The sequence below is a fragment of the Rattus norvegicus genome, chromosome 12 (assembly GCF_021556685.1).
Source record: "Rattus norvegicus strain SHRSP/BbbUtx chromosome 12, alternate assembly SHRSP_T2T, whole genome shotgun sequence".
NCBI lineage: Eukaryota > Metazoa > Chordata > Mammalia > Rodentia > Muridae > Rattus > Rattus norvegicus.
In genome coordinates, this window is record NC_141545.1 from 33,671,617 (window position 1) to 33,698,328 (window position 26,712).

Below are 26,712 nucleotides of genomic sequence, written 5' to 3' on the forward strand. Positions count from 1 at the left end.
CCGTGGTGCATGCCGGGATCGCTGCAGGGCTCGCCCGGATCCTCCTTAATTCTAGGTGTTCCTACCTTGGTCTAATTTCAGCTTGTCGGGTGTTTTCATAGTGTAGGTTTTGTTAGGGTTTGCCTTGGCCACGTTAAAAATCCCTAAACCAGGCATGCAGCCCCACACCTGTAATCCTAGCACTAGAGAGGCCGAGACAGGAGAATTGTCATGAGTTTCTGGCCAGCCTGACCTACCTAATTACTTTCAAGCCATCCGAAGCTGTTTGAGACCTTGTGTTTAAAAAAACAAAAAACAGAAGCCAGGTATGGTCGCACAATCCTCTAATTCCAGCAAGGGGGAAAGAGGGAGGCAGAGAAACCCAGTCTCAAAAGACAGAGACAGAGCTGGAGAGATAGTTTAAGCACTTAGGAGGCTGAGGCAGGGGGAATGCCTTGAGTTTGAAGACAGTCTGGGCAACATGGTGAGTTCTAGTCAATTTAGACTACGTAGAGATCCTTTTCCCCATACAACCGTTAAAATTTGGGATGGGGAAGACAGATTTTCATTACTTAGCCTTTCAAACTCAGAGATCTGCCTGCCTCTGCCTCCCAGTGCTGAGATTAAAGGTGTGAGCCCCCACTGCTCAGCCATGTTAAAATGGTTTGCGGGTGATTGTGTTTGAGTTTTGTTTTGTTTTGTTTTTTGGTAAGTGGGGGGTGGTGTCTGGTATGATGACACATACCTGTAATCCCTCCACTTTGGAGATGGAGGCGAGAAAGTCAGTTTTTCATAATCCTCTTCAGCTACATGGGGAGTTTGAGGCCACCTGAGGCTACATGAGAACCCTGTCTCATAAAAACCAGTGTGTGTGTGTGTGTGTGTGTGTGTGTGTGTGTGTGTGTGTCCCACAATGGTGTTCATGGTGTTAGTCGGTCAACCATCTTACAATGATTGCCTCCCCCCTCAGGCACTGGTGATTCAGACATGAATAATACACACTCTCCATGCTAGCTGAGAACCCAGTAAGGGGACCAGTGCAGGGCATAAATCACTATGACACACTCTGTTTAGACTCTAGCATAGACAGGAGAATGACTAACATGGACAAAGAGGCGTCCCAAAGCCAGGAGTGTTTGAGGTGTGTGGAAAGAGGGTCGTTCAAAGCCAAGGCTTCAGAGATAGACTCATAGAAGACAGGCTACTGCCTTGGAGAGCCCCACCACAAAATGATTCAGAGAGGAAGGAATGCAAGCAGGGAAATCGGCTGGTACCCGTGTTCAAATGGCCTCCACCTAGGCACCTGCGCAGTGAGCTCAACCTGGTTGATAGCCAGTGAATGTCTTCAACTACCTGGCTTTTGTTTTGGGTTTTGTTTGCTTTGACTCAAGGTCTTGAGGAGCCCAGGCTGGCCTCAGGCTGGCTATGTAGCCAAGGATTCCCTCATACTCTCTATCTTCCTGTCTCCACCGCCCAAGCAGTACTGGGGATGCTTGGACAGCACTTTCTCGCTGAGCTGTTTCCCCACCCAGCCTTCCCTTGCCAAGTGTTTATTTTCTTCCCAGGGACTGCAAAGGCAGGTGATTGTCATGTGAGGCTCGGTGGCAACCCTGTTAACCGGTTGTTCATTAATGTGATCCCTCGGCCAGATCTTGGAGAGCTTTCCCAGACAGATGTTAACGTTTGTCCGAGATGCCTAGATGCGAGATGCCTAGATGTGGCGTCTAGCCCTCACACTTCCTGTCTTGGTGTCTTTAGGCAAATTATTCCTTCTCTCCTAGACTCTCCTTTCTTCACCTGGAGGAACTTGGTGATTATCCGAGCCGCCTTTTAGATGTGCTCGTGAGAATTAAAAAAAAAAAAAACTATCCATATAAAATATTTAACACTGTGCCTATAATACTGTTAGAACTCAAGATATTGCCAGGTACACACATGTCAATCCAGCCCTTGGAAGACTGAGGCAGGAGAATGTCAAATTTCTGGCCAGCCTGAACAACACAGTGAATTCAAGTCTAGCTACATAGAGAGTTCTTTCTTGCCTCAACACACACAACAGAGGAAACATTCACGGTTACTGATACTTTTTTATTCCACTCACATAGAGGTGATGCCTCCCTGGACAGTGGTGGCGCATGCTTTTAATCCCAGCACCTAGGAGGTGAGGCAGGCAGATCTGCGAGTTCAAGGCCAGCCTGGTCTACAGAGGGAATTCCAGGATAGCCAGGGTTACACAGAGCCTGTCACAAAAAACCAAAAGAGAGAAAGGAGAGGAGAGGAGCGGAGAGGAGAGGAGAGGAGAGAGAGAGAGAGAATGAATGAATATGATGATGGTGGTGATGATGGTGATGATGTCTCTAGTTAACTCTCCTAAATATTTTTCATTCATTTTGTTTACTTGACTCAGGGTCTTATATAGCCTAGTCCCACCTTGAACTCACCTATGTAGCTGAGGGAGGATTAACCTGGAACTTCTGACCCTGCTTCCACCTCCTGGGGGCTGAGGATCCAGGCACGAGCCGCTATGCGAGCTTTAAGGAGCCTTAAGGAGCCTTGAGAATCAAACTCAGAACTTCACGCATACTAACAAGCACTCTACCAACTGTATCCCTGGGTTTCTCCTAAGTTTGCTTAAACTTTCTCCTTAGGGAAGAACCAGAGCTTGAGGTTTCCTAGGGGGATACTAGCAGGATGAGAGTGAGACTGTCTGTTCTTCTTACTCTGAAAGGGCTCTACTCTGAGCCATGCCAGCAGTCCCTCATTTCATAGATTCTAAGCAAGAGCTCCGTTTCCGAGCTGTGCCAGAAGTCTTAAGCATTTACAAGGCATGCGAGTTTGACTAAAGTCCCACATTGTGTGACACGGGCACTCTAGCAACTACTGCGCATGCTCCCCAAATGCTTCCAGTCCCATCTTGGCTGTCTCTAGCATATCTGGTCTGTGGGTGATGAAAAATGTCCACAGTCCATCCGGGGCTGTAGGGATGTCGCCAAGATTCAGAGGATGTGTTGCCTTGGCAGATTATCCAGTTTTAGTTTCCAGCTCGCATACAGTGGCTCACAGTCAGCTGTACCTCCAGTTTCAAGAACGATGACATGCTCTTCTGACTCCCATTGGTGTCAGGCACACACATAATGTACATGCATGCATGCATACATACATACATACATACATACATACATACATACATACATACATACAAACATGCATTCTCTATGACAGACACTCATACCTGGTTTCCACAGTGGCCCACCACCCACTCTTCTTCCAGCCATGTTCCTATGCTGGTTCCCGGTAACGCTAGACCTCCTGCTTTGGAAATGACCATGATAGACTGAAGGAAGCCCTGTGTATTAACCCTCACTGACTGTTAAGATCCTTTTCTAGACTCTAGAGAATACCAACTGGGCTACATCCCAACTTTTGGGGTTTGTTTTTTAGTGCTTATTTTTATTTTGTACATCTATTTATGTAGCATGTGTATGTGTGTGTGTGTGTGTGTGTGTGTGTGTGTGTGTGTGTCCTGCGTAAGCGTAGAATTTAGAGGAAATCTAAATTTGGTGAAGTCACTCTCTTTCCACCATGTGGGTCCTGGGATCAAACTCAGATTGTAAGACTTGGCAATAAGCATCTTTCCCCGTTGAGGGATCTCACTGGATCCATCTTTTCTCTTAAGTACTGATGTATCGGGGGTGGGGGAGGGGAGTGTATGCACCGCTTGCCACAGAGCATGTGTAGAGGTTGGAGAACAGCCCTCTGGAGTCCGTTCTCCCTCTGGAGTCCGTTCTCCCTCTGGAGTCCGTTCTTGCCTTCCCCCTTATTGAAGCAGGGCTTCTCTTGCATTTGCACTGCTCCGAGTTCCAGACTAGCTGTCCCCCTAACTCCCTGACAGTCCTCCAGTCTTGAGTAGGAGAGCTGAGACGACAGATGAGCCCCACAGATGACCCTCCATATAATTTCCAGGGACCGAACTCAGGTTGCCAACCTTTCAAGGCTAGCTCTTTTTGCCGAACCATCTCTCTAGGTCCTGCATTCAAACTCTCGACATCCCCACCTCAGGCTCCCGACTGCTGAGATCACAGGTATGTGCTATCCCAGGAAACTTGGCATTTAGCAGTTCTCTTTCCACAGTCTGACTGACAGCCTTTTTTTTTTTTTTTAATATTTAATTGGAGATAGGGTCTATAACCCAGGCTACCTTGAGCTACTTTATGCAGCTTGGGATGACCTAGAACTTCTGATCTTCCTACTTCAATCTCCCGAAAGCTGAGGTTACTGGCATACACACCATGCTTCGTTAGTAGTCTGTGTTGGCCTAGAACCTGCGACAAGCCTTTTGCCTCAGCTCCCAGAGTACTGGAATGATCAGCATACAAAACCATACCTGATTTAGCACGTGACCTACCTTCTGCCCACTATTTTGAGACAGGGTCTCACTATCTAGTACTGGTTGGCCCATAACTCACTATGCAAACTAAGCTGTCTTAGAACTGGCAGATCCGTCTGTCTCTGCCTCCCAAGGGTTGAAATTGTTTTGAAACAGGTTCATCTGCAACCTAGACCTGGAACTCCCAGCAATCTTCCTGCCTCGGCCTCCCAAATGCTGCTGGGATGACAGGCCTCTCATGTCTTCACCCCAGTACAGACTTTATGTGCTTGCCCCTCAGTACAGCTAGTGCTGATTCCCTGAAAAATCACCTCTTCCTGCTACTAGTAGCTCAACCAGAGATAGTCCCGCCCATAGGCGTGATTGATGAGTCACACCCACCTCTCCCAATTGGTTCTACTCTTCCAGGAGGCGGGGACAAGGCAGGGGCAGCAGACGCCATCCGGACCAGAAAAAGCCAGGAGAGACCAGAAGGTGCCTGGTCCCTGAGAGTCTGGTCCACTAACTCCAGGGACTGTGGGACAGAGGAACAAACAAGAAAGAACTCGAGGCCTCGCTGAGTGGCGCGCTTGCTGAGTGCTGCCACATCCCGCAAGCTGAGCAGGTATCCCAACTCTGTTCCTGCCCGGTAGACCACCCGAGGTGGTGAGTGTGGTCTTGTCTTCCAGATTCGTAGGACAGAAGCTCCAGGAGGAGGACCCGCCCAACATGGCATCGGAGGTGTGTAGGACTGAGGGGACCTTACAAAGGGGCGGGGAGGAGCCGGTCGGGTTGAACCGCGTTTGGGGCCACCTCCTGCCACACAGTGATCTTGAAATTCCCGACCACACTTCCAAAGACTGGCTTTGGGATTAGACTCAGGGATGTTCTCGTCGTTATCTGCCCATCGAGCGCCGCCAAGTGGCTCCTGTGATGATCTCACTACTGGCCACTATGCCGGGCTGTTTCCCCCTTTTTTGTTTCTGTTGTTTTGTTTTGTAGGGTTTTTTTTTTTCTCTTGTTTTGTTTTGTTTTGTTTTTGAGACAGAGTTTAAATATGTAGTCCTGGAACTCGTTTTGTATACCAGGTTGGCCTCGACCCCAGACATCCACCTGCTTCTGCCTCCCAGAGTACAGGGTTAAAGGCGTGAGCCACTGAGCCCGGCGTTTTCCCTTTTTAAAAAATAATTTAAAGTTTATATCAGTATGGGTGTTTTGCCTGCACGTCTAGACGTCTGTGCACCACGTGGGTAGCTGCTCCCTAGGGAGATCAGAAGAGGATGTGGGATCTAAAGGAACTGGATTTGCAGATGTGGGAGCCACCATGTGGATGAGGACCAAACCTGAGTCCCCAGGAAGAGAAGCCAATGCTCAATGGCTGAGCCATCTCTTCCAGCCCCTGTTACTCTTTCTTTGAGAGAGCAGCTCACTTTAGCCCAGGCTAGACTGGGGGCTCACCTCTACCCAGACTGGCCTCAAACATCTGATAATTCTTCTGCGTCCCTCCCTGAGTGTTCAGATTCCATGGGTGAGCTAAAAACTTTCCGTTTACTTTTTTTACTCTTAGCAGTGTTTATTTGATTGTTCGTTTGTACACGAGTGCATATACATCTGTGAGCACAGCACACATGTGGAGTTAAGAGGATGACTTGTGAATTCTCTTTCCAACAGGCTTGGTACAAGGGCCTTCCACCCAATGAGCTACCTCACCTTCCTCACACCCTGCTTTTCACCCCACATCCTTTTATCAGGCCCTAGAGGATACCTCCCATGCATTTGTTCCCACATATAGGAAAAGTTGAGCCCTTACCACCAGGAGGTAGGGACCTCTCTCCGTGGCCCCAGTGACCCCCTAGTGCCCTCTCCTTTGGGCCAGAAACTCCTGGCTTCTTTTCCTATTTAGTGAAAGGTGTGCAAGACATAGGTCTTCCATGGACTTGACAGATTTGTCTGGTAAATGGGATAATTGCAGCTATTGGGTTTCACCTGTAAGGGACGTATGGTGGAGTCATTACTTTGAGCTCTTAGGGGAATGAATGGTGGCCATAAGGAAGCAGATGTCTGCATGTCCAGTCCCTTCTGATCTTCACGTCCCCTCCTTTCTCTTAGCTCATCATTCAGATTAAAGATTTGACATCACTCAAGTTACAACAGCCTTAGTTACTTAGCTGCCGGGTCATGTGGAGCGTCAGGAGCGAGGGCCGGACTTTGGAGCCAAACAGATTAGCACACCGGGGTCAGCCTTGACCTCTTAGCTCCTTTGTGAAGTAGGGGTATTGGTGTCCACTTTGTAAAAGGATGTAATTGCAGTGTTAGCTGCAACTGCTCATGCCTCTAAATCCAACACTTAGGAGGCAGAGGCAGGAGGATCTCCATGAATTCAACTCCACCCTGGTCTATAGAATGAGTTCCAGGACAGCCAAGACACAGAGAACCTCTGTCTTGAAAAACAAACAAACAAAAAAATCCCAGAATTATTAACCCTCCTACGTCTACCTCTCTGATGCTGGTATAGCAGCTGAGTACCACTATGCCCAGATAACAGTAACTATCCTGTTGCTTCTCTTGTGCGTTTGAATTGAATCTTGCTCATGCCACTCAGCCTCCTCGTGTCCTTTGCCTCTTCTCTCAGGCTCCTAGCCTGTAGCAATGCCCTCTCTTCTCTGTCCGCACTGCTCCTTGCCCACTTACTGGCCAGCTGGCGACACCTCACTCTGACTTCCCACGATCTTTTCACAAGTTTTCCAGAGCTAAGTGTGATGGCTCACACTTGTATCCCCAGCCACTGGGAGGCAGAAGCAGTAGGATCACCAATTTGAGGTCAGCTTTAACTTTGTAGTAAGTTCTAGGTCAGCCTGAACTACGGAGCATGACCCTATCTCCACAAACCAAAAAATATGGCTGGATTGTAACTCAGTGGTAGAGCCCCTGCCTAGACTCCCCCAGGGAGGGGCTGGGGGCGTGGCTCAGTGGTAGAGCCCCTGCCTAGAATCCCCCAGGAAGGGGCTGGGGATGTGGCTCAGTGGTAGAGCCCCTGCCTAGAATCCCCCAGGGAGGGGCTGGGGGCGTGGCTCAGTGGTAGAGCACCTGTGTTTCTCAAACAAGGCCCTAGGTTAAATTCCAGATATAGGAAGGAGCGGGGTCGGGGAGTGTGTGCCTGGAAGCTTAGAGTTCATTCCTAGAGCACAGTGGTCTGCACTGCAGATGACCTCAGCTTGCCTTAAGCCATTTTGTGGGTTGGTACTAATTGTTCTGGCAGCTGTCCTGCTTATTAAGGAGATGTTATTACCAACAAACCAGGCACGAGGCCGGAAATCTGGAAAGGAAGGCAGTGGCAGGATCCTTCCTGAGCCTTCCCCTACAGGCTCCTGACTTGCTCCCCATTCTGACTGTCTGGCCCTGACCCACAGGCCCCAGGGATCCGTGGGGGAAGAGCTTTGAAGGAGATCCAGCTTTTGTTGAGGTAGCTAAAGGTCAGGTGTAGAACTTCTCGCGGAGCTGGGGGAGATGCTGGAGGTTGCTTCTGTGGCTCAGAGGCCTTTTGACTGTTGAGCACCAAGGGGGCGGACTCACAGCCTGGAGCCGGAGCCAGAGCAAAGCGAATGCTCCTATGATATGCTTCAGGCTCAGGAGGCATCGTTGGTAAGGTGCAAGCGGTTCAAACGTAAGGGCCTGAATCTGGGTCCCAGTGCCAAAGAAGCTGAACCTGGTGGCGGGCCAGCCCAGCCGTATTGATGAGTTCAGGATTAGTGAGCGATGGTGTCTCTAAGAATGAGGTGGTACGGGGTTGGGGATTTAGCTCAGCGGTAGAGCGCTTGCCTAGCGAGCACAAGGCCCTGGGTTCGGTCCCCAGCTCCGGAAAAAAAAAAAAAAAGAAGGAAAAAAAAAAAAAAAGAATGAGGTGGTACACTTTAACCCCAGCACTTGGGAGGCAGAAGGTGGCGATCTCTATAGTGAGTTTTAAGCCAGCCAGAGCCACATAGTGAAGCCCTGTGCGATGATTTGAATATTAACTAAGACACCCTGTCTCAAAAATAATAAATATGGGGCTGGGGATTTAGCTCAGTGGTAGAGCACTTACCTAGGAAGCGCAAGGCCCTGGGTTCGGTCCCCAGCTCCGAAAAAAAGAACCAATAATAATAATAATAATAACAATAAATATTAGTCATAAGTAATGTGGTAGAGCGCGATTAAGGAAGACACTCAACACTGACCTCTGGCGTTCACACAGCGAGTTCCAGGATAGCTAGTGCTACAGAGAGAAACCCTGTCTCGGAAAATCAACACAAAACAAAACAAAACACCAACAACCACACCATGTGATCTGTCAGTTAAAGAAAGGTAGTTTTGGTGTGATCCCAGGAAAGTCACCATCCCCCTGGTCTGTCCATGTGGTGAGAAAGAACCCTGACTTCTGTGTTTATCATATCCCCTTACCCACCCACTAGTTCCCGAGCCTCTGAGTTTCGGTCGCCCTATTTGCCCAGTGAGAATAATGTCTAATGCCTACACCGCCGTCGCTGCGGCTCCCCCCCTTGCCCGGCCCCCTCCCACCCTCTCTGACTAATTCTTCTAAGGGTCCTTTCTGAGAGTCTGTTCTGTTCTGTCCTCTTGGCCAGAGCGGGAAGCTATGGGGTGGCCGATTTGCAGGCTCGGTCGACCCCACCATGGACAAGTTCAACTCATCTATCGCCTATGACCGGCATCTGTGGAATGTGGACCTGCAGGGAAGCAAGGCCTACAGCAGGGGCCTGGAGAAGGCAGGGCTTCTCACCAAAGCTGAGATGCAGCAGATACTGCAAGGCCTGGACAAGGTAGTCACGAGTCACAAGCCACACCCTACATCCATTGCCATGGGTACCCAGGCTCCTGGCCAAAATCCCTAAGCACTACATTCAGTTATATTTACTCCTTCTGATGTTGGAGATCGAACCCGGGGCTGTGTGCGTGCTGGGTAAATGCTCTACGCCGAGCCACGCCCCACACCCCTCAGTGGGAGATTTCTAGGCAAGTGTTCTGTTCTATCACTGAGCCTTGGCCCGGCTCTCACATCCTGGGGCACAAGCTGTAGAATTCCAGGTTTGTTGTGTGACCTTATCGTAAGTAGATGAGTACTATACTTAACTGCTGCAGATGACTGGTGCTATAGTCTTTTTATTTATTAATTTATTTTTCTTTCACATGCATTGGTGTTTTGCCTGAATGTATGTCTGTATAAGGATGTCGGATACCCTAGAACTGGAGTTACAGACAGTTGCGATCTGCCGTGTGGGTGCTGGGAATTGAACCAGCATCCTCTGGAAGAGCAGCCAGTGCTCTTAACCCCACCCCCACCCCACCCCAAACTCTCTCTTTTAATGACTTCTCATTGCTCATGACCAAGGTGGACTGGGTCTGGGATCATCCCTCAGGGATGGGGAAGTATTCTATAGGTCAGCTTCCATACAAGGGCATTTAACCACAGCGGAAGCGGGACCAGGGCAGGGAGACGCCTGGCTCCTGATGCCTAATCAACCTGATACCCTGGGTTGCTGCTACGTTGTTCAGGTGGCTGAAGAGTGGGCCCAAGGCATCTTCAAATTGTACCCTAATGATGAAGACATCCACACGGCCAACGAGCGGCGCCTGAAGGTATGATGTACCCTTCTTTGTAATTGGTCTCTCCCTATCTCACCTTATCCAGGCACTAGGCAGAGTAGAAATGGCAAGAGACTTGGGCAGGATGGGGGTCCCTGGCATAGGGAAGGAGAGCCACTGGGTTGGCGAGGACCCCCACCTTGACTTGAACGTCACCGCTTGAGCTGCAAAGAGGGAGCTCCTAACCTTATGCCTCTCCATTCCAGGAACTCATTGGTGAAGCTGCAGGGAAGTTACACACAGGCAGAAGTCGCAATGACCAGGTGTCGCTGCCCCTTCTGCCCTCTTCAACTGCGGGAACCAGGAGGCTCTTGGTGCTCAGCTACCACCCTGGTTCTCTAGGGGAGCAGCAAACTTTACTCCCTGAGTTTGGCCTTCTCCTCTCCACAGGTGGTCACGGACCTCAGGCTGTGGATGAGGCAAACCTGCTCAAAACTCTCCACCTTCCTCAAGGTGCTCATTGAAGCCATGGTAGACCGGGCAGAGGCGTAAGTCTCCTGTGGATACCGTCACAGGAATTTTCTCCTTGGAGGGGAGCTAAGCAAGGAGTCGAGTGTGGGTAACCCTAAACCAGCTATGCCAGAAGGTCTGCACACAGCATGGGTGATGGTTCCCCTAGGGCTGCAGAATAGATAGGGGCCTGATCTTCCCTCGTCTTCCCTGGTCTGTATACTCTAGCTCCTCCTGGGACCAGAGGTGAGTCCATGTCCAACTAGGGCAGAATTGCATATGAGTGGCTGGAAGGAAGAAAATAATACCCAAGTGAAGGTCCACATTTCCCACACCCTCCTAAAGGAAGAGAATGTCAATATTCCACAGGCCCAGTTGGGTTTGGGTTTTTGTTTTTCAGGGTATTTGTTTATTTTATATGTATAAGTGTTTTGTCTACATAGATGTATGTGTGTTACCTGCATGCCTGGTGCCGGTGGAGGTTAGAAGAGGGCATCAGATCCCCTTTTCACTCAAGCTGTGAATAGCCATGAGCCACCATGCGGGGTCTGGGAATCAAATCCCAAGTCTTCCTGCAAGACCAAGTGGTCTTTTTTTTTTCTTTCTTTCTTCCTTTCTTTCTTTCTTTTTTTTTTTTTTTTTTTTTTCAAGATTTACTTTATTTGAGTACTGTAGCTCTCTTTAGATGTTACCAGAAGAGGGCATCAGATCCCATTACAGATGGTTGTGAGCCACCATGTGGTTGCTGGGAATTGAACTCAGGACCTCTGGAAGAGTAGTCAGTGCTCTTAACCGCTGAGCCATCTCTCCAGCCCCAAGACCAAGTGGTCTTAACCAATAAGCTGTCCTTCCAGTCCCACAGGCCCAACTGTGCCAGGCTCAACTCTTCTCATAAACATGGCAGCAGTTTGGTTCAGAGGATAGAGTCTTACAGCAGACACCTGGAGTCCCAGAGGGCCACCAGGCTCTGTTCTCCTCTGAATGTAAGACCTAGATGGCATGGGTGAGGAGAATTGAACATGAGGCCCTGAGGTATATTAGATGGGCTCAGAGCTCCCAGGACAATAAGGAGCGGGGTGTGATTTACCAGCTCCATCCCCTACCTAGGGTGACCCAAAGGCCACCAGATGGCAGCCAGTGACTGTTTAAGGATTTTTGGAGACTGAAGCTCCAGGTGCCCAAGGAAAGGGCCTGACTGAGCCCAAAGCAGGCAGACACTCTTCCATCCAGACTGTCCCCTCTCACTTCACACCCCACCCTACACGGAAGGCAAATGACAGAGCCAAAGGCTGCCTCCTTCCAGCCCCATCCCATGCATCCACGTTCTAATGTCCCTGGGACTGGCTGTGTCCCCCCTTCAGACTTGACAAAGGAGACCCTGAAATATCTTAGGTGGCATCAGAATCAGGGACGGCGTCTCCCCTTTCCTAACTTTGTGTACCCTGTTCATAGACCTCAGCTAAGTGTGAATACAAAGGGATGTGACCTGAGGTAGGCGTGGGCTGCTGGGAAGAATAGGGATGTGAGGGTTAGTGAATACAGGAAATCAAAATAGTTTTGGTTAGACACTAAGGGTAGCCTGGGGCTTGCTATGTAACCCAGGCTAGCCTCAGATGTCCTTTCTTCCTCTTTCTCACTTTCCTGTCCTGTCCTTTTTTTTTTTTTCTTTTTTTTTCTTTTTTTTTCTTTTTTTTTTTTCTTTTTTTCGGAGCTGGGGACCGAACCCAGGGCCTTGCGCTTCCTAGGCAAGCGCTCTACCGCTGAGCTAAATCCCCAACCTTTTTTTTTTTTTTTTAAAGACAGCCCAAGCTGGCTCCAAATCCTATGTAACCGAAGTTGACCTTGAACTCCTGGTTCTCCTGCTTTAGCCTCCCAATCGCTAGGATTACAGGTGTCTACCACCACACCAGGGTCTCCTCTGTAACCCAGACTGGCATCGAACTCACCATATAGCCAAGGCTGGTCTCAATCTTATGGCCATCCTCCTGCCTCAAACTCCCCCGCACTGGGACCACAGACTCGCATCATCATGCCCTCCCTGGTTTAGTCTTTGAACTCACTGACTCACTTTCGGGTTTTATCCCATGGTGAGCATCTGATCCCTTTTTTAGGCGGAGAACCACAGGTCTATTCTTACCTTCCCTGAAAAGAGCCTGCCCTGTAGGGGTTCCAGGGGTCCTAAGCTAGTCCTGTTCCTTCCCCTACCACAGGGAGTGTGAAGTCCTCTTCCCTGGGTACACACACTTGCAGAGAGCTCAGCCCATCCGCTGGAGCCACTGGATCCTGAGGTGAGCTGTGCGGAGCAGGGAGTCGGTAGGAAGCTGCCCCGACCTGGGGCCAAGGGGCTTTGCTCCCTGGTGTCCGGCCATCAACCATCCACCCCTAATACCTATTTCCCACAGTCACGCCGTTGCGCTGACACGAGATTTAGAGAGACTGAAGGAGGTGCAGAAGCGGATCAATGTCCTGCCACTGGGCAGGTAAGGCAGTTGTCCTCTGTGTCCCCCAAGGCCTGATGGAAGCTGAGGGCGTATTGCTACTCAATCAACAAGGCTGAGGAGAGCATGGCGATTAGAGGGGAGGGGCTTGTGAGGCCCTGCCCCTTCCTCAGGGTCTATATTAGACAGTCGTGGTTGCTAGGGGAGGGGCATTTCTTCAGTGGTTAAGTTGACTGTGCTCATGGGCCTGTTAGCAACCTCAGTGACACTCACTGGGTCACCGACAAAGACATGAAATATGGGAGTTGAGAAGAAGGACTCCTCAAGGTAGGAAGAAGACAAGAGAGGGTAATGGAAGAGCGAATATGATTAAAATACATCCTACATGTGTATGTAAATGCCATAATGAAGTCATATGTATCATATACACACACGCTAATTAAAAACTTTAGTGTGGGCCAGAGAGACAGCTCAGTGGTTAAGAACACTTGCTGCTCTTCCAAACGACTGAAGTTCAATTCCCAACGCCCATACTGGGCGGTGTACAACCTACCTGTAACTCCAGCTCCAGGAAATCCAGCGCCCCCTTCTGTCCTCCACAGGCACTGCACACGTGTGGCATACACTCACACATGCACATATACACACACATAAGTAAAAATAATAAAAACAAGTCTTTGAAAATAAAGCAAAACCCTAAAGCAAAGCCAAAAGCACCGGCTGCTTTCACGGAAGACCCAGGTTCAGTTCCCAGTGCTCACGCTGGGTGGCTCACAAGTGCCTCTAACTCCAGTTCCACGGGCTCCGAGGTCCTCTTCTGGCCTCTGTGGATGCCTAAATGTAGACATACAGACAAGAAAGCACACGCACACACACACACACACACACACACACACACACACACACACACACTATTTTTAATAGAAAAGAACTAGACCCCACTCTACCTTTCAGACATGGAGATAACCAAACAAGAAAAATGCTGGCACGCCAGCCAGCTTCCCAGCCCACACCATGTTCCATGCATGGTGAAAGTCTTTGGGCCTTCAGGTGACCAGGCCAAGAAAAGGGCTAAGAAACTAAGGCTTGCTTCTGGGGGTTGCATGTGTATGGTGCCCAGAACCTCAGTCTCTGTGAACCCTTGTCTCTACAGTGGGGCCATTGCAGGCAACCCTCTGGGTGTGGACCGGGAGTTCCTCTGTGCAGGTGAGGCACCTTGCTCATCCCTCTCTAGAGACTGTCACTCTTAGCTTCTGCTGGTCTCAAAGACACACAAGATGACATGTGGGAGGCCCAGACAACTTGTGCCCACAGGAAAACACTATGGGACCAAAGAGTATCAAACATACAGGGCCGTAGGTTCAATACCACTCAGCAGCTAGTGTTGGTTCAGGCTTCGAGAGTTTGGCCCCGATGCTTTATTTTAGGCACATTTAAACACAGCACAATTTGGTGAAAAATTTTCCCGATGACAACTAACTCAATCCTATGTGCACAATAAAACTTAAGAAACGATTGCATTGAAACTCTTTGTAAAGTTCATGCAACAGCTTCCATAAACATGGGTTCTACAGATTGACCAGCTCCTGATCAGGATCTGGGGGAGGATCCGGTGTGGTCTCAGCTACACAGTGCAAAAAATCACCCGGTCACCAACCACAACCATTCCCAGGCTTCTGGGCAGAAAACAGGTTATAGTATAACCTGTGTGACATTTCTGGGTCCCCAGTGCTTATCCGTAAGGACCAGAACCTCGGCTCCGCCCACAGTGGGAGGCCCATGGGTATTGAGATTAATGGAGTTGCCTATGTCAGGGGTCCCTATTGTTGAGAATATTTAGGCCCCCTTCCATTCTTGTAAGCTCTATATAGAGACGCTTTTCCCCACCTCATACCCTTCTTTGATTCCCATTTCCAAGAAGGGGTCAAAGGGTGAGGCCGGGCATCCAGGTTTGGGCACTTCTTGCCTTCCAGCTTAGCTGTTTTTCCTCCCTCACCTCCAGAACTGAACTTTGGAGCCATTACGCTCAACAGTATGGATGCCACCAGCGAGAGAGACTTCGTGGGTAAGACCTAGAGGTCCAGGGCTGGGGATGTACATCAGAGAGTAACGTGCTTGCTTCGTGTGTGTGAAGCCCTGGGTTCAATTCCCCCAACACTTCATGAACTGCGTATAATGGTCCACACCCATAGTCCCAGCACTTGGGAGGTAGAGGCAGGGATACCAGTAATCGATGGGCATCCTCTGCTAATTCATCTGAGGCTAGCCTGGGCTATGTAAGACTTTGTCACAGACAAACAAAGCCAAAATAACGACTACCAACCAAAAGGGACATGGAGATTATTACTCAGTGGGTAAACAGGCACATACATGCCACCAAGCCTGATGATGAACCAGAGTTTGATGCCCTGAACCCTGAATGGTGGACGGAAAGATCTGACTCCTGCAAGTTGTCCTTTGACCATCTGAGTAAACACCCACACAGAGAGTAAATTAAGAGAAAAGGCCTGTTGTCCCTTCCAGCTGAGTTCCTGTTTTGGGCTTCTCTGTGCATGACCCATCTCAGCAGGATGGCAGAAGACCTGATTCTCTACGGTACCAAGGAATTCAACTTTGTGCAGCTCTCCGATGCCTACAGGTAAGGCCCATATCTCGGTGCCAACTGGAACCTTTTCCTCCCATCCCATTGCACCCCAGCCTTTGCCCACATCTGCCCAGTGCCTCCTCCAGCAGACCAGCCAGGCACTAACAGACCCATCGGTCCTAACACCTCTGTCCCCCAGCACCGGAAGCAGCTTGATGCCCCAGAAGAAAAACCCAGACAGCTTGGAGCTGATCCGGAGCAAGGCGGGCCGAGTGTTTGGACGGGTGAGCTGGGCAGAGTTGGGAGCGAGGCTTCCTGACCTCAGACCCAGTGGGGGTCCTCAGGGGACTACATGTCTGGCTCTGCTGTCCCAGTTGCTCAGCGTCACTCTCCCCTTAGTGCGCAGGACTCCTGATGACCCTCAAGGGACTTCCAAGCACCTACAACAAGGACTTACAGGTATGAAGCTGGGGATGTCTGTACCACATAAATACTTCTCAGAGCTCCGAGAAGCCCGACAGACATTTCTAGAAGGACTCCGTCCAGTCCTGGGCACACAGTCTGTGACCACCCCCAGAAGTACCCTGCCTCTCCTTGGTAGCACGGAGAGGTACTAAGGGTACCCAGTGAAACAAGGAATGAGGCCTGGGTGAAGGGCGGGGCTGAGAATCCCTTATCTGCCACACCTCTCTCAGGAAGACAAGGAGGCTGTGTTTGAAGTGTCTGACACCATGACAGCTGTCCTCCAAGTAGCCACTGGAGTCATCTCTACACTGCAGGCAAGACTCGTCTTCCTCACCTCACCTACCTCTCCCCCACTACGCCCAGACAGGGATTTGCAGGGGAGGCAGTAAGGCCAGAAAACCTGGGAAGGGGAAGGCAAATGTGTTTCCAAGGAAGAGGGATGGGATGGGTTAGACACCAAAGCCCCAGATTTGGGCTAGAGTAGGTTTTTTTGTTTTGTTTGTTTCCTGGGACGTGGTTCCTCTGTGTCCCCCTGGCTGTCCTAGAACTCACTGTGTAGACCAGGCTGGCCTCAAGCTCAAGAGATCCACCTGCCTCTGCCTCCCTAGTGCTGGGACTAAAAGCATGGGCCTCAACCACCGCCACGTTGCCAAGTCTTAACCCTATCTCAAAAGACAAAAGCAAACTAATAATAAAAACGTTCGAGTAGAGAGTGGGTTGCTTAGGGGGTGGGAGGCATAACTCAGTTGCCAAGGACACAGTAGGGCAGGCTCCAGGGGATCCCCCAAGCTCACCTTCTACTGGACCTAACGCCTCCAGATTCATCGTGAGAACATGGCACAGGCACTCAGCCCTGACATGCTGGCTACCGACCTTGCCTACTACCTGGTCCGCAAAGGGGTGAGTGTGAAGTAACCGGGCTTGGGGACAATGGTGTTCCCAAAGCCGGGCACTCGGGTCACAGGAGAAAACAGGCTCCTGACCACCCTCTGCCTATGTACATAGATGCCATTCCGCCAGGCCCACGAGGCCTCAGGGAAAGCTGTGGTCGTGGCAGAGATGAAAGGGGTGGCTCTCAACCAGCTGTCACTTCAGGAGCTGCAGACCGTCAGGTATGGCGGACGCTTCCCTCCAACCTCCCCTCACTCCCTACCCCTCCCAGTCCCACCTCTGCGAGGTGCAGCAGCCTGGAAGCTGGCCCTAGGTTAGGCAGCCACAGGCTGGGACGCCCTGGCTACTCTGACCCCGTCCTCTTTCTCCCCAGTCCCCTGTTCTCGAGTGACGTGAATCTCGTGTGGGACTACAGCCACAGCGTGGAGCAGTACACAGCCTTGGGTGGCACAGCACAGTCCAGTGTTGAGTGGCAGATCAGCCAGGTGCGGGCCCTGCTGCAGATGTAGCAGCCCTAGATTCCACCCAGTCAAAGCTGCGCCCCAATAAAGTGGAGCCCTGGAGAGGCCGCCATAAACATCTGCCTCAGCCTGTCGTCCTCATGAGTGGGCTTGGGGATTGGTTGAGCTGGTCCTGAAGGAAGTAGGGAAAAAACTGAATACCAATGCTAAGAGAGACAGGAATGAGAGGCGAGAATCACATCTGATTCTGTCCTTTCATCCTATACCTTAAATCCCAGACACGCACGCACGCACGCACGCACGCACGCACGCACGCACGCCACCGCTCACTCCAGCCCCGGTGCAGGCAGCATAGCTATGAATGCAAGATCAACATAAGATCATAAACTTAAATCATCACAAAGGGGTGGTGAAGAGGTGCATCAGCGCTTACTCTTCCAGAGAACCCTAGTTAGGTTCCCAGGAGCCTCCCAAACCTCCAGGAACTCCAGCTCTGGGGATCTGATGCCCTCTTCTGGCTTCCATGGGTACTGCGCTCTTGCCCATCACACACTCCTTATCACATACACATCCTTTTTTAAAATTAATAATCTTTTTGATCCAGGCTGTGGTGGCACTCTCTCTCTCTCTCTCTCTCTATATATATATATATATATATATATATATATATAGATAGATAGATAGATAGATAGATAGATAGATAGATAGATAGATATAGATATAGATATAGATATAGATATAGATAGATAGATATAGATATAGATAGATATATAGATAGATAGATAGATAGATAGATAGATAGATAGATAGATAGATAGATAGATAAATTTATTTATTTGTATGTGTCACTGTCTTCAGACACACCAGGAGAAAGCATCAGACCCCATTACAGATGGTCGTGAGCCACCATGTGGTTACTGGGAATTGAACTCCGGACCTCTGGAAGAGCAGTCGGTGCTCTTAACCCCTGAGCCATCTCTCCACCCCCTGTGGCACACTCCTTTAGTCCCAGCATTTGGGAGGCACAGGGAGGCAAATCTCTGAATTCAAGGCCAGCCTGGCACATAGAGGGGGTTCCAGGACAACCAGGGCTATGCAGAAAAACCCTGCCTCAAAAAAGAAAATAACCTTTTTTAGAAACGACATCACAAGGGTCTAGGGCTATGTGAGATCCTGTCTCAATAAGACACATCAGAGAAAAGTAAAATACAATGCCAGTGAGGCACCAGTGAAGGTAAGAAAGGGTGATGGAGAGAAACCCTCACTTCCATTGGAGGCAGGCTGATGTGGAGGCTAGGGCAAGCACCCTGATCATCCTGGGTGGAAGAAACCCATTCTGAGGGACACACAGAACAGGTTGGGGGGACCTTCGCCATAGCCTTCTCAGAACATTAGAGAGAGCAAGCAACCTTTCGGGCATTCCTGGGGAAGCAAATCGGTAAAACACAGTGTCTGTGTGCATGTTGTGAACTTAACTCTGGGCAGTATGAACTAGAGCTGCAGGCAGTGCTGTGGAAGTTTTTGGGGGGTGTGTCTGTGGAGTCAGGGATTCTTAGAGCCCAGGCTAACCATGAGCTCACTCAATACTTAACGATGACCTTGAACTCCTGACCTTCCTGCTTACACCTGCCTGGTCCTAGGATCATAGGTGTGTAGGTGTATGTGCTGCTGGTGGTAGGCAGGACCCAGGGCTTTATGGATGCCAGGCAAGCATTCTACCGGCTGAACTACATCTCCAACCCTTCAGGCACACATGTGTCAAAAGTAGACTGGGAAGATGGTTTCCACCAAGCCAGAGACAACCACTTACCAATCTTCATAGTCGTCCTCTAACTTCCACATGCATGCCACAGCCTGAGCACTCCTGGGCATGTACTTCAGCCCACACACAAAGGGTGGGTGGGTGGGTGGGTGGGTCGGTTGGTTGGTTGGTTGGTTAATGTCCCAGTGGTTAAGAGCACTGGCTGCTCTTCCAGAGGACCCACATTCTGTTCTTAGAACCTACATGGCAGTTCATAATTCCAATCCTAGGAGATCCAACTCCCTCATCTGGTCACCATGGGCACAAATATGTGGCATCTATTTACACACACTCAACTAAATAAAACACTTCTTTTAAAAAAAAAAGTACTGGGTTGGGGATTTAGCTCAGTGGTAGAGCGCTTGCCTAGCAAACGCAAGGCCCTGGGTCGGTCCCCAGCTCCAAAAAAAAGAAAAAGAAAAAAAAAAAAACAGTACTAAGGGGGCTAGCAAGAGGGCTTAGCATTTAAGAGCACTTGTTACTGTCACAGAGGACCTGCGTTTGGTGTCCAGCACCCACCCAGTGGCTCCCAATCAACTCCAGTTTCGGAGGATCCAACATCCAGTTTTAACCTCTACCTGCACAAGGCACACGTATGATGCACATACTTACACACAGGAAAAACACCCAGACTAAAATAAATCTTAAAAAAAAAATTTAGAATAAATAAGACTAGGTCACCTACGATAAACGACATGCCTGGTGTGTTAATTAGGGTTTCTTACCGAGACACAGGCAACTTTCTTACTTTTTTAACTTATTTGTTGGTGGTGGTTTGGTTTTTCAAGACTGTTTCTCATTATATAGCTCTGCTGTCCTGAAACTCACTCTGAAGCCTAGGCTGACCTAGAACTCATGGAGATCTGCCTGCCTCTGGGATTAAAGGCGTTAATCACCACCACCAGCTATGTGGGTCGTTTATTACTGGTCACTCCACTGAAATAAAAAGGCCCACACCTTTAGGGGATTCGTGCATGCTAGCCAAGCAGACAAGCTATGTCTTTAACCCTGAACTGTTTCCCTTTATTTTTATTTTTAATTTTTTTCCTCGTGCTTTTTGTTTCCTTGCATTTTTTTTTTTTTTTGAGGCAAAGTCTCCTGTAGCAGAGGCTGGCCTTTCAGCTCAGGATGACCTTGAACTCCTGACCTTGATCCTCTTGTCTCCTCCCGAGCACGGAAATCACAGGTATGCACCACCATGCCTGAGTTACAGAGTGCTAACAATATTAACCCAGGACTTTCTTGCATGCCAACCCTGTTATAATGAATCATCTTTAAAAAAAAAAAAAAGACTAATTTTGGCTTATGTATAAGAGTTTGTGTGCGTGTTCAACTAAAGCCAGAAGAGGACATCTGTCTCCTGGTGCTGGAGTTACAGGCAGTTGTGAGCCACCTGACCTAGGTGCTGGGAACCAAACTGCGGTCCTCTGAAAGATCATCAAGGGTTGGGAATTTAGCTCAGAGGGTAGAGCGCTTGCCTAGCAAGTGCAAGGCCCTGGGTTCCGTCCTCAGCTCCGGGGAGGAAAAAAAGAAATACCTCTCAAATAAAGTTTATAAAAAGAAAGAAAGAACATCAAGCCCTTTTCTCCCCCATTTCCCCCCACACACTCACCCCCCAAGACAGGATTTTTCTGTGTAGCCCTGGCTGTCTTGGAACTCTGTAGACCAGGCTGATCTCGAACTCACAGCTGCTTGTCTCAGCCTCCCAAGAGCTGGGATCAAAGGTGGGCAGCATCACCACCCAGCTGCATCAAGCCTTCTTCTTTTTTTTTTTTCTTTTCTTTTTTTCGGAGCTGGGGACAGAACCCAGGGCCTTGCGCTTGCTAGGCAAGCGCTCTAACCACTGAGCTAAATCCCCAACCCCTGCATCTAGCCCTCTTGATTGCGAAGTCATCTCTCCTGCTCAGCGTCCACAGTTCCTTCCTACACAACTTTTCTCTCCTGTCAGTCTCTAGTGACTTCCCACAGCTTTGCCTACCCTGCCAATTTTTACCAGATCTTGAACCAGAAGCATTTTGAATTTTTTGTCATCTGTAGTTACCTGACCATTCTCTTCCTTAAAACATCTACTTCACTGCTCACTTCAACAGTCAGCCACATTTGATGTTCCTAGCCAAGATTCAAGTGTGGATTGTCTCCTGCCCCTAGAGGCATTATGGGTGCAGCTGCTGTGCGTCACCTGTGCGTCAGGAGGTAGCAGAGAGGAGAGAGGCCATGTCTATGCTCAGTGTTCTGATCTGTGAACATCTGGATGATTAGTAGCCTAACATTCCCTGAAGAAAGCAAGCCTGAGGTGACCAGCAGTCTAGCACCAGGAAGGCCCAGGCAGGCTCCCACAACAGGAAGCAAGCTGGAGGCGAGAAGAACCACACCTCAGACCGCTAGTCCTGGGCGGGAGTGTGCCTGAGACAGATGACCCTTGCCTGGGGCCACATGGGCAGGCTAGGTGAGAAGCAAGCCTGAGACAACCACGAGACTGCCACCATAGAGCCCCAAACAGGAAGCTACCCTGAAATGGCCACCAGTCTGGCACTCTGCAGGCCTCAGGGGGCAGACCATGCCCAATAGGACCCCTGCTTGGCACCATAATGCACAAGTGGGATAAAACAATTCTAAGGCCACTGCTGAAATGACCCCAAATATTCAAGAGACCCTAGGAGCCACCAAGGGATGCAAGTAAGTGGTGGAGAAATGGAAGAGAGAAACAGAAGGATGTGGACACAATGAAGAGAGGCAGAACTAGAGACCTGAGGGTGAAGACTGGCCTGAGTAACTGATGATGCCATCTGGGACCATGGTGGGGTTCTAGCTGGGCTTCCACCAGAAGCCATGTTTAGATCCATGGCCTTGCAGCAGCAGGAGTCTGTTACCACCAAAAGCCAGGTGAATGTCCCTGATCTGGGCTGCCGATTGGGGACATGTTGCTATCTGAGGGCTGTGCAGAACTGGCCCCATCCCTCACCTGGGCATCATTGGAGACCTTGCCCTGGAGTCATGAGAGCAGAAGAGCTGGTCCAGTCCCTCACCAGCTGGGAGAGCAGAGCTTCAGAGAGCAGGCCCTGCACCTTGCCCGAGCAGCACAGTAGAACTGACTCTGGTTGTGGGGATTTGAATGAGCTGGCCCCAAAGATGTGAGCAAGAGCTAAACCTGCCACTTGTCTGCCATGTGGTGATACAGGTGAGGGGGAAGCATCCCGTCACCTATGGCAGAGAGAAGAATTGGTCTGGAGGTCATCAAAGTGGGAGAGCTGGCCCTGTCCCTCATGTGTTGTAGCACCCAAGCAGTATGGCAGGGAGCCGGTCATGGACGTGGGGGTTATACCTGAGCCGCAAAGGTATGAGTATGAGAGAACTAGCCCCACAACTTGTCTGCCATGCCTTGTGGCAGTGGGGGTGAGAGAGAGATGCCTTTCCCTATCCTTGCCCCTTAACACCTAAGCAGGCAGGAGAGCTGGCCCTGAGATCATAAGAGCAAGAAAGCTCATCCTGGCCCTCACCTCCTGCAGTACTTGGAAGATCGGGTCTGTACCTCACCTGGGCATCAGGGTAGAGCTGTCCCTGGATGTGGGGGTTGCAGGTGAGCTGGCATGGAGGGTATGAACACAGGAGAGCCAGTCCTGCCTTTTGTCTTCTGTGCCATAGCACAGACTAGGGAGAGATGCCTTCCTCCCCGCCCCCTCGCCCTTTGCCTTCTGTGTTAGCTGGCCCTGTGAGGTCCGAATTGAACCTCTTCTGGGACCTCTTGAATGAGACTCACAGAGGCGGGTGATCGATGCAAAAGCAAGAGGATTTTAATCATTCCGACACGTTGGGGTCATCCCACTTCAAGGGGGATAGGACCCTAAGCAGACTCTAACAGGGAGTTATATACCTTGAAAACAATTGGGGCAAAATTCAAACAATTGGGGCAGAATTTGAACAGTGGTAACTAGGCAGGGTACTATCGGTGGGGTCCTGTACCTCAACTGGGCAACAGGGTAGAGCTGGCTCTGGTTGAGGGGGTTACAGGTGAATTGGACCCAAGGACAAGGACATAAGAGTGAGAGCCAGTGGGCTGACCAGCTCAGATACCTCTCAGGCCCAGATCCAGGGCTTTGAATTGGCCCACCACAACATCTACGCCATCAATGAATTGTTGGGGTCCACAAAGGGACTGGTCCTATAGATCCAATACTACAGGACCTCAATGACACAGGGCAGCAAAAGGATATCTAAGAGCAGTCTCAGTGAGGTTCCAGTATTGATAGAGCAGCAGAAGCCAGAGGCCTCGTACCAGACCTAAGAGCCATGGCAATGAACATTTGCAAACAACACTGCAACACACTATAGCTTCCACAATGAGATAGTTTTTCTCTGTCGTAGGAAGGTTCCAAGGGTGGAAGGTGGGTACAAGTCTAATTTCCTCTTCAGTGAACCTTTGGTATCTAATCATTTATGAAACAAAGAACAGAGCACGTGTAAATTTAGCTGTGAGATTGGGGACCCAGTCCCTTCCTGTGGGGAAAGGACCCAGGACTCTCTCCAGTATCTGTTAGATGCAAATATTTTTGTTTGTTTTTTTGTTTCATCCATATCTTCTTTTATTTTATTTATTTTTTTATAATTGAAAATCATGTTTTTAAGACAAGGTTTCTCTATGTTGCCCTGGCTGTCCTGAAACTTGCTCTGTTAGACCAGGCTGGCTCAAAACTCAGAGATCTCCCTGTTTCTGCCCCTGATCACCTCCCATATCTCCTCCCAGCTTCTCCCTACCCATCTAGGAGCCAAAGAAGAGGGAGTCTTTAAGGTCCTTAAAAAAAATCTCTCAGGATATTTCATGGGATGTAAGATCCCACTTACTGTGGGCCTGGCAGAGCATTGGTCCCCAGGGTCCATTACTTGGCTAGATGTAGAGTATAGCCTCTTGTATCTTTTCTTAGATGTCAGCTTTAAGCTGCATGCTTGCCAAACTCTAATTTTTCAAGTGAAAGGAAGAGGACATAGGTCTGTATTTTTATTTCTTCTCAACTTACCATGAGTCCAGGCTACCTCGAAATTTGTGGTCTTCATAGCGCAGCCTCCCATGTGCTGAGATAAAAGTCATGGACCAATACATCAGTTGGTGATAGAGACGCAGTGTCCCATGCAGCTCTTACTAGTCCTCATCCTGCTCAGTTTCTCTAGACCATGAGTCAAGCTAAATTAGGACTGTTGGGTTCAATATTGGAATGACTTTAAGGGCTAGACAGTTAAGCAGGTGGAGTAGGAGATTTACATACATACATACATACATACATACATACATACATACATACATACTGTTCGAATTCAGGAATCATCATACAAACCATATGAACACTGATCTCAGTTGAGCAAGAAGAGTTTATTGAATGCACACCCCAAGACTGATTGATCAGGACCACAGAGAGGATTCAGGAGCCTAATTTTGTGGTACCAGTCTGTTCTCAGGACAGGCCTTTTGTAGGAAAAACCAGGTTGGCCAAAAGTTTAAAAGGCAAGGCAGGGAAGGGATACAACATTTTGGCTTCCCAGACAGACTATTATCAGCTAACCTTTAAGGTGATTGGTCCTGACTGAAGTAAGAGGTGTGGTGGATGGGTGATGAACAGGGGAATTCCAGAACATTGAGATAACAGAGCATGAGAATTATAATCAGAGCTTTTTGGCTTACTAGCAGCATTCCTCTGTGTCAGCTATGAATAATTACATCTGGGGAGTCTGAACCTGAACTAAACTTCATCTTATGAGCAAGATGCAGACTGAATACAGAATTGCTACAGTTATGTTAAAGGGAACAGGCTTCAACATACATGACTGCATAAATACACACACACACACACATACACACACACTTTTTCAGTCTGTAGTTTCCTGACCTGGTTAGTTCAGGTCATACATATTGCAAGGCAGAGAGGATCATGACAGAGAAAAGCTGCTCATTTCACAGCAACCAGGAAGCAGAGGGAAAAAAAAGAAAGAGGAGTGGTCTGGGAATAAAATATAGCCCTCAAAGACATTCTAGGAGTGACATATGTCTTCCTAGGTTCTGCCTCATTAAATTATGGTTCTTTCTGTAAGAATTCATGAACAAACTAATCCACTGGACATAGTGTGTCACCCCTCAGAAACACATTTCTTCCAACAAGGACACACCCAATCCTTCTAATCCTTTCAAATAGAACTACTTCCTTGTGTCTACGCTTTCAAATATAAGAGCCTATGGGGACCATGCTTATTCAAACCACCTCATCCTCCTGCATCAGTTAATGAGATAGTCCCCTACAAACGTGCCCACAGGCCAGTATGATCTTAGGCAATTCCTAAGTCTTGGCTTTCCTCTTAGATGACTCTAGGACAATTAAAGTTACCTAAGACACCAAGCATAGCCTCAGATCTCCTCTTTCCCTAGGTATCACCAAGAACTCCCTAAGGCAGCTGTCCACATGGGCATTGCTCTTTTTGGCTGTCCCTTTAGAGAGACTCAGAAACACAGGCTCCTCTCTGACCCCACCACAGGCCCAAGTGTCTCCCCAGCTTGTCTGGTTTGAATACAAAAGTGTCTTCTACATGCTCATTCTTTGAAAATGTGTTCTCTAGCATAGGCTGCTGTTGTGGGGGTGGCCATAGAGCCTTCCAGAGGTGGGACTTACCTGGAGAAAGTGAATTGTTAGGGGCCCGTCTACAAAAGTTATATTTATTTTTCCTTTATCACATCTGTTTACTTTGAATCTGTGAACCAAAACAAATCCTTCCTCCTGCAAGTTGCTTCTGTCAGTATTTTGTCATAGCAGCATCAAAGTAACTAAGGCTGTACTCCGACCCCCTACCCCCACCCTAGGATATCCGTAGCCATTTTGTTCCATGCCCGCCAGCTATTTCATATCGCTGCTGTAACATGTCTGCCAGTCACTGACTCAGAGAATTGACTCTGCTCAGTGCTGAACCTGTTGCCTGTCTGTGGACCCTGTTTTCTTAACTTGCCCGCCTTCCCTGGCCTCAGTAGGAGAGGATCTGCCTTGTCCTGCAGAGACTTGCCGGGATGGGGTGATACCCGTGGTTGGGCCTCTCCTTCCCAGAGGAGAAGTGGGGGCATTGGGGGAAGAGCTGTGGGGGGGGGGGAAGAGAAGGGGGCCAGGTGATTAAATGTAGAATGAATATATAAACTAATGAGAAATCCCAAACAAACAAATAATTGTAAGGATCTGTGATTCACCAAAGAATGATACCCAAGACTCAGATAGTATGCAAAAGTAAATAGTAAAGAACATTCTGTTCTGCAGATGTTCACCATGCAGGGTGGAACATTCACCAAGATAGTACTGCCTAGGTGAGCTCTCAGGCTCAATTTAAAGCAGGTTAGGGGGTCGTGGTGGGGGAGCTGAAAACTGTTGCTGGGGCAGCCTGGAAACTGTTGCTGACTCACTGCTCTTGCCTCAGGTCAGGTGGTGGGATAACTTGTGATGGCTGGGCGGCTTCTGATTGGCTGTCCGTGGGCTGTGGCTTTTCCAGTAACCGACTTGCCCAGTTTTGGGAAACAGAAATTTAAGCCGGTTTGAAACCTGTCATGGAGTCAGCCTGGCTCAGTCCTCTCGAATAAGTAAATAAATGAGTAAAATCACACGTGTTTACTTGTCTGTATA

At 49.2% G+C, this 26,712-nt stretch overlaps 2 protein-coding genes and 1 non-coding gene across 3 annotated transcripts in view; 2 read left to right on the forward strand and 1 right to left on the reverse strand.

The window, feature by feature from the left end:
- Crcp (CGRP receptor component) overlaps positions 1-20,342 on the reverse strand; it is a 56,105-nt gene extending 35,763 nt beyond the window's left edge. Inside the window, exon 1 of the mRNA XM_087577536.1 lies at positions 19,082-20,342. Within this exon, the coding sequence (XP_087433662.1) occupies positions 19,082-19,143 (62 nt within the window). The 5' untranslated portion in view covers positions 19,144-20,342. The remainder of the gene's footprint in view (positions 1-19,081) is intronic.
- Asl (argininosuccinate lyase) lies at positions 45-17,389 on the forward strand. Its single transcript, NM_021577.3, has 18 exons — positions 45-305; positions 4,004-4,061; positions 4,775-5,086; positions 8,965-9,159; positions 9,893-9,976; positions 10,189-10,245; positions 10,373-10,470; positions 12,643-12,720; positions 12,835-12,912; positions 14,024-14,076; positions 14,873-14,935; positions 15,394-15,508; positions 15,654-15,738; positions 15,854-15,913; positions 16,150-16,233; positions 16,739-16,819; positions 16,925-17,031; positions 17,184-17,389. The coding sequence occupies exons 3-18, from the start codon at positions 5,075-5,077 to the stop codon at positions 17,317-17,319; spliced, it is 1,386 nt and encodes a 461-aa protein (NP_067588.2). The 5' UTR covers positions 45-305; positions 4,004-4,061; positions 4,775-5,074; the 3' UTR covers positions 17,320-17,389.
- Positions 20,343-21,209: 867 nt separating the features above from the next.
- LOC120096116 (small nucleolar RNA SNORA17) lies at positions 21,210-21,343 on the forward strand. The gene has a single exon (XR_015635019.1). It is a non-coding gene; the product is annotated as a small nucleolar RNA SNORA17 (small nucleolar RNA).
- Positions 21,344-26,712: the final 5,369 nt, after the last annotated feature.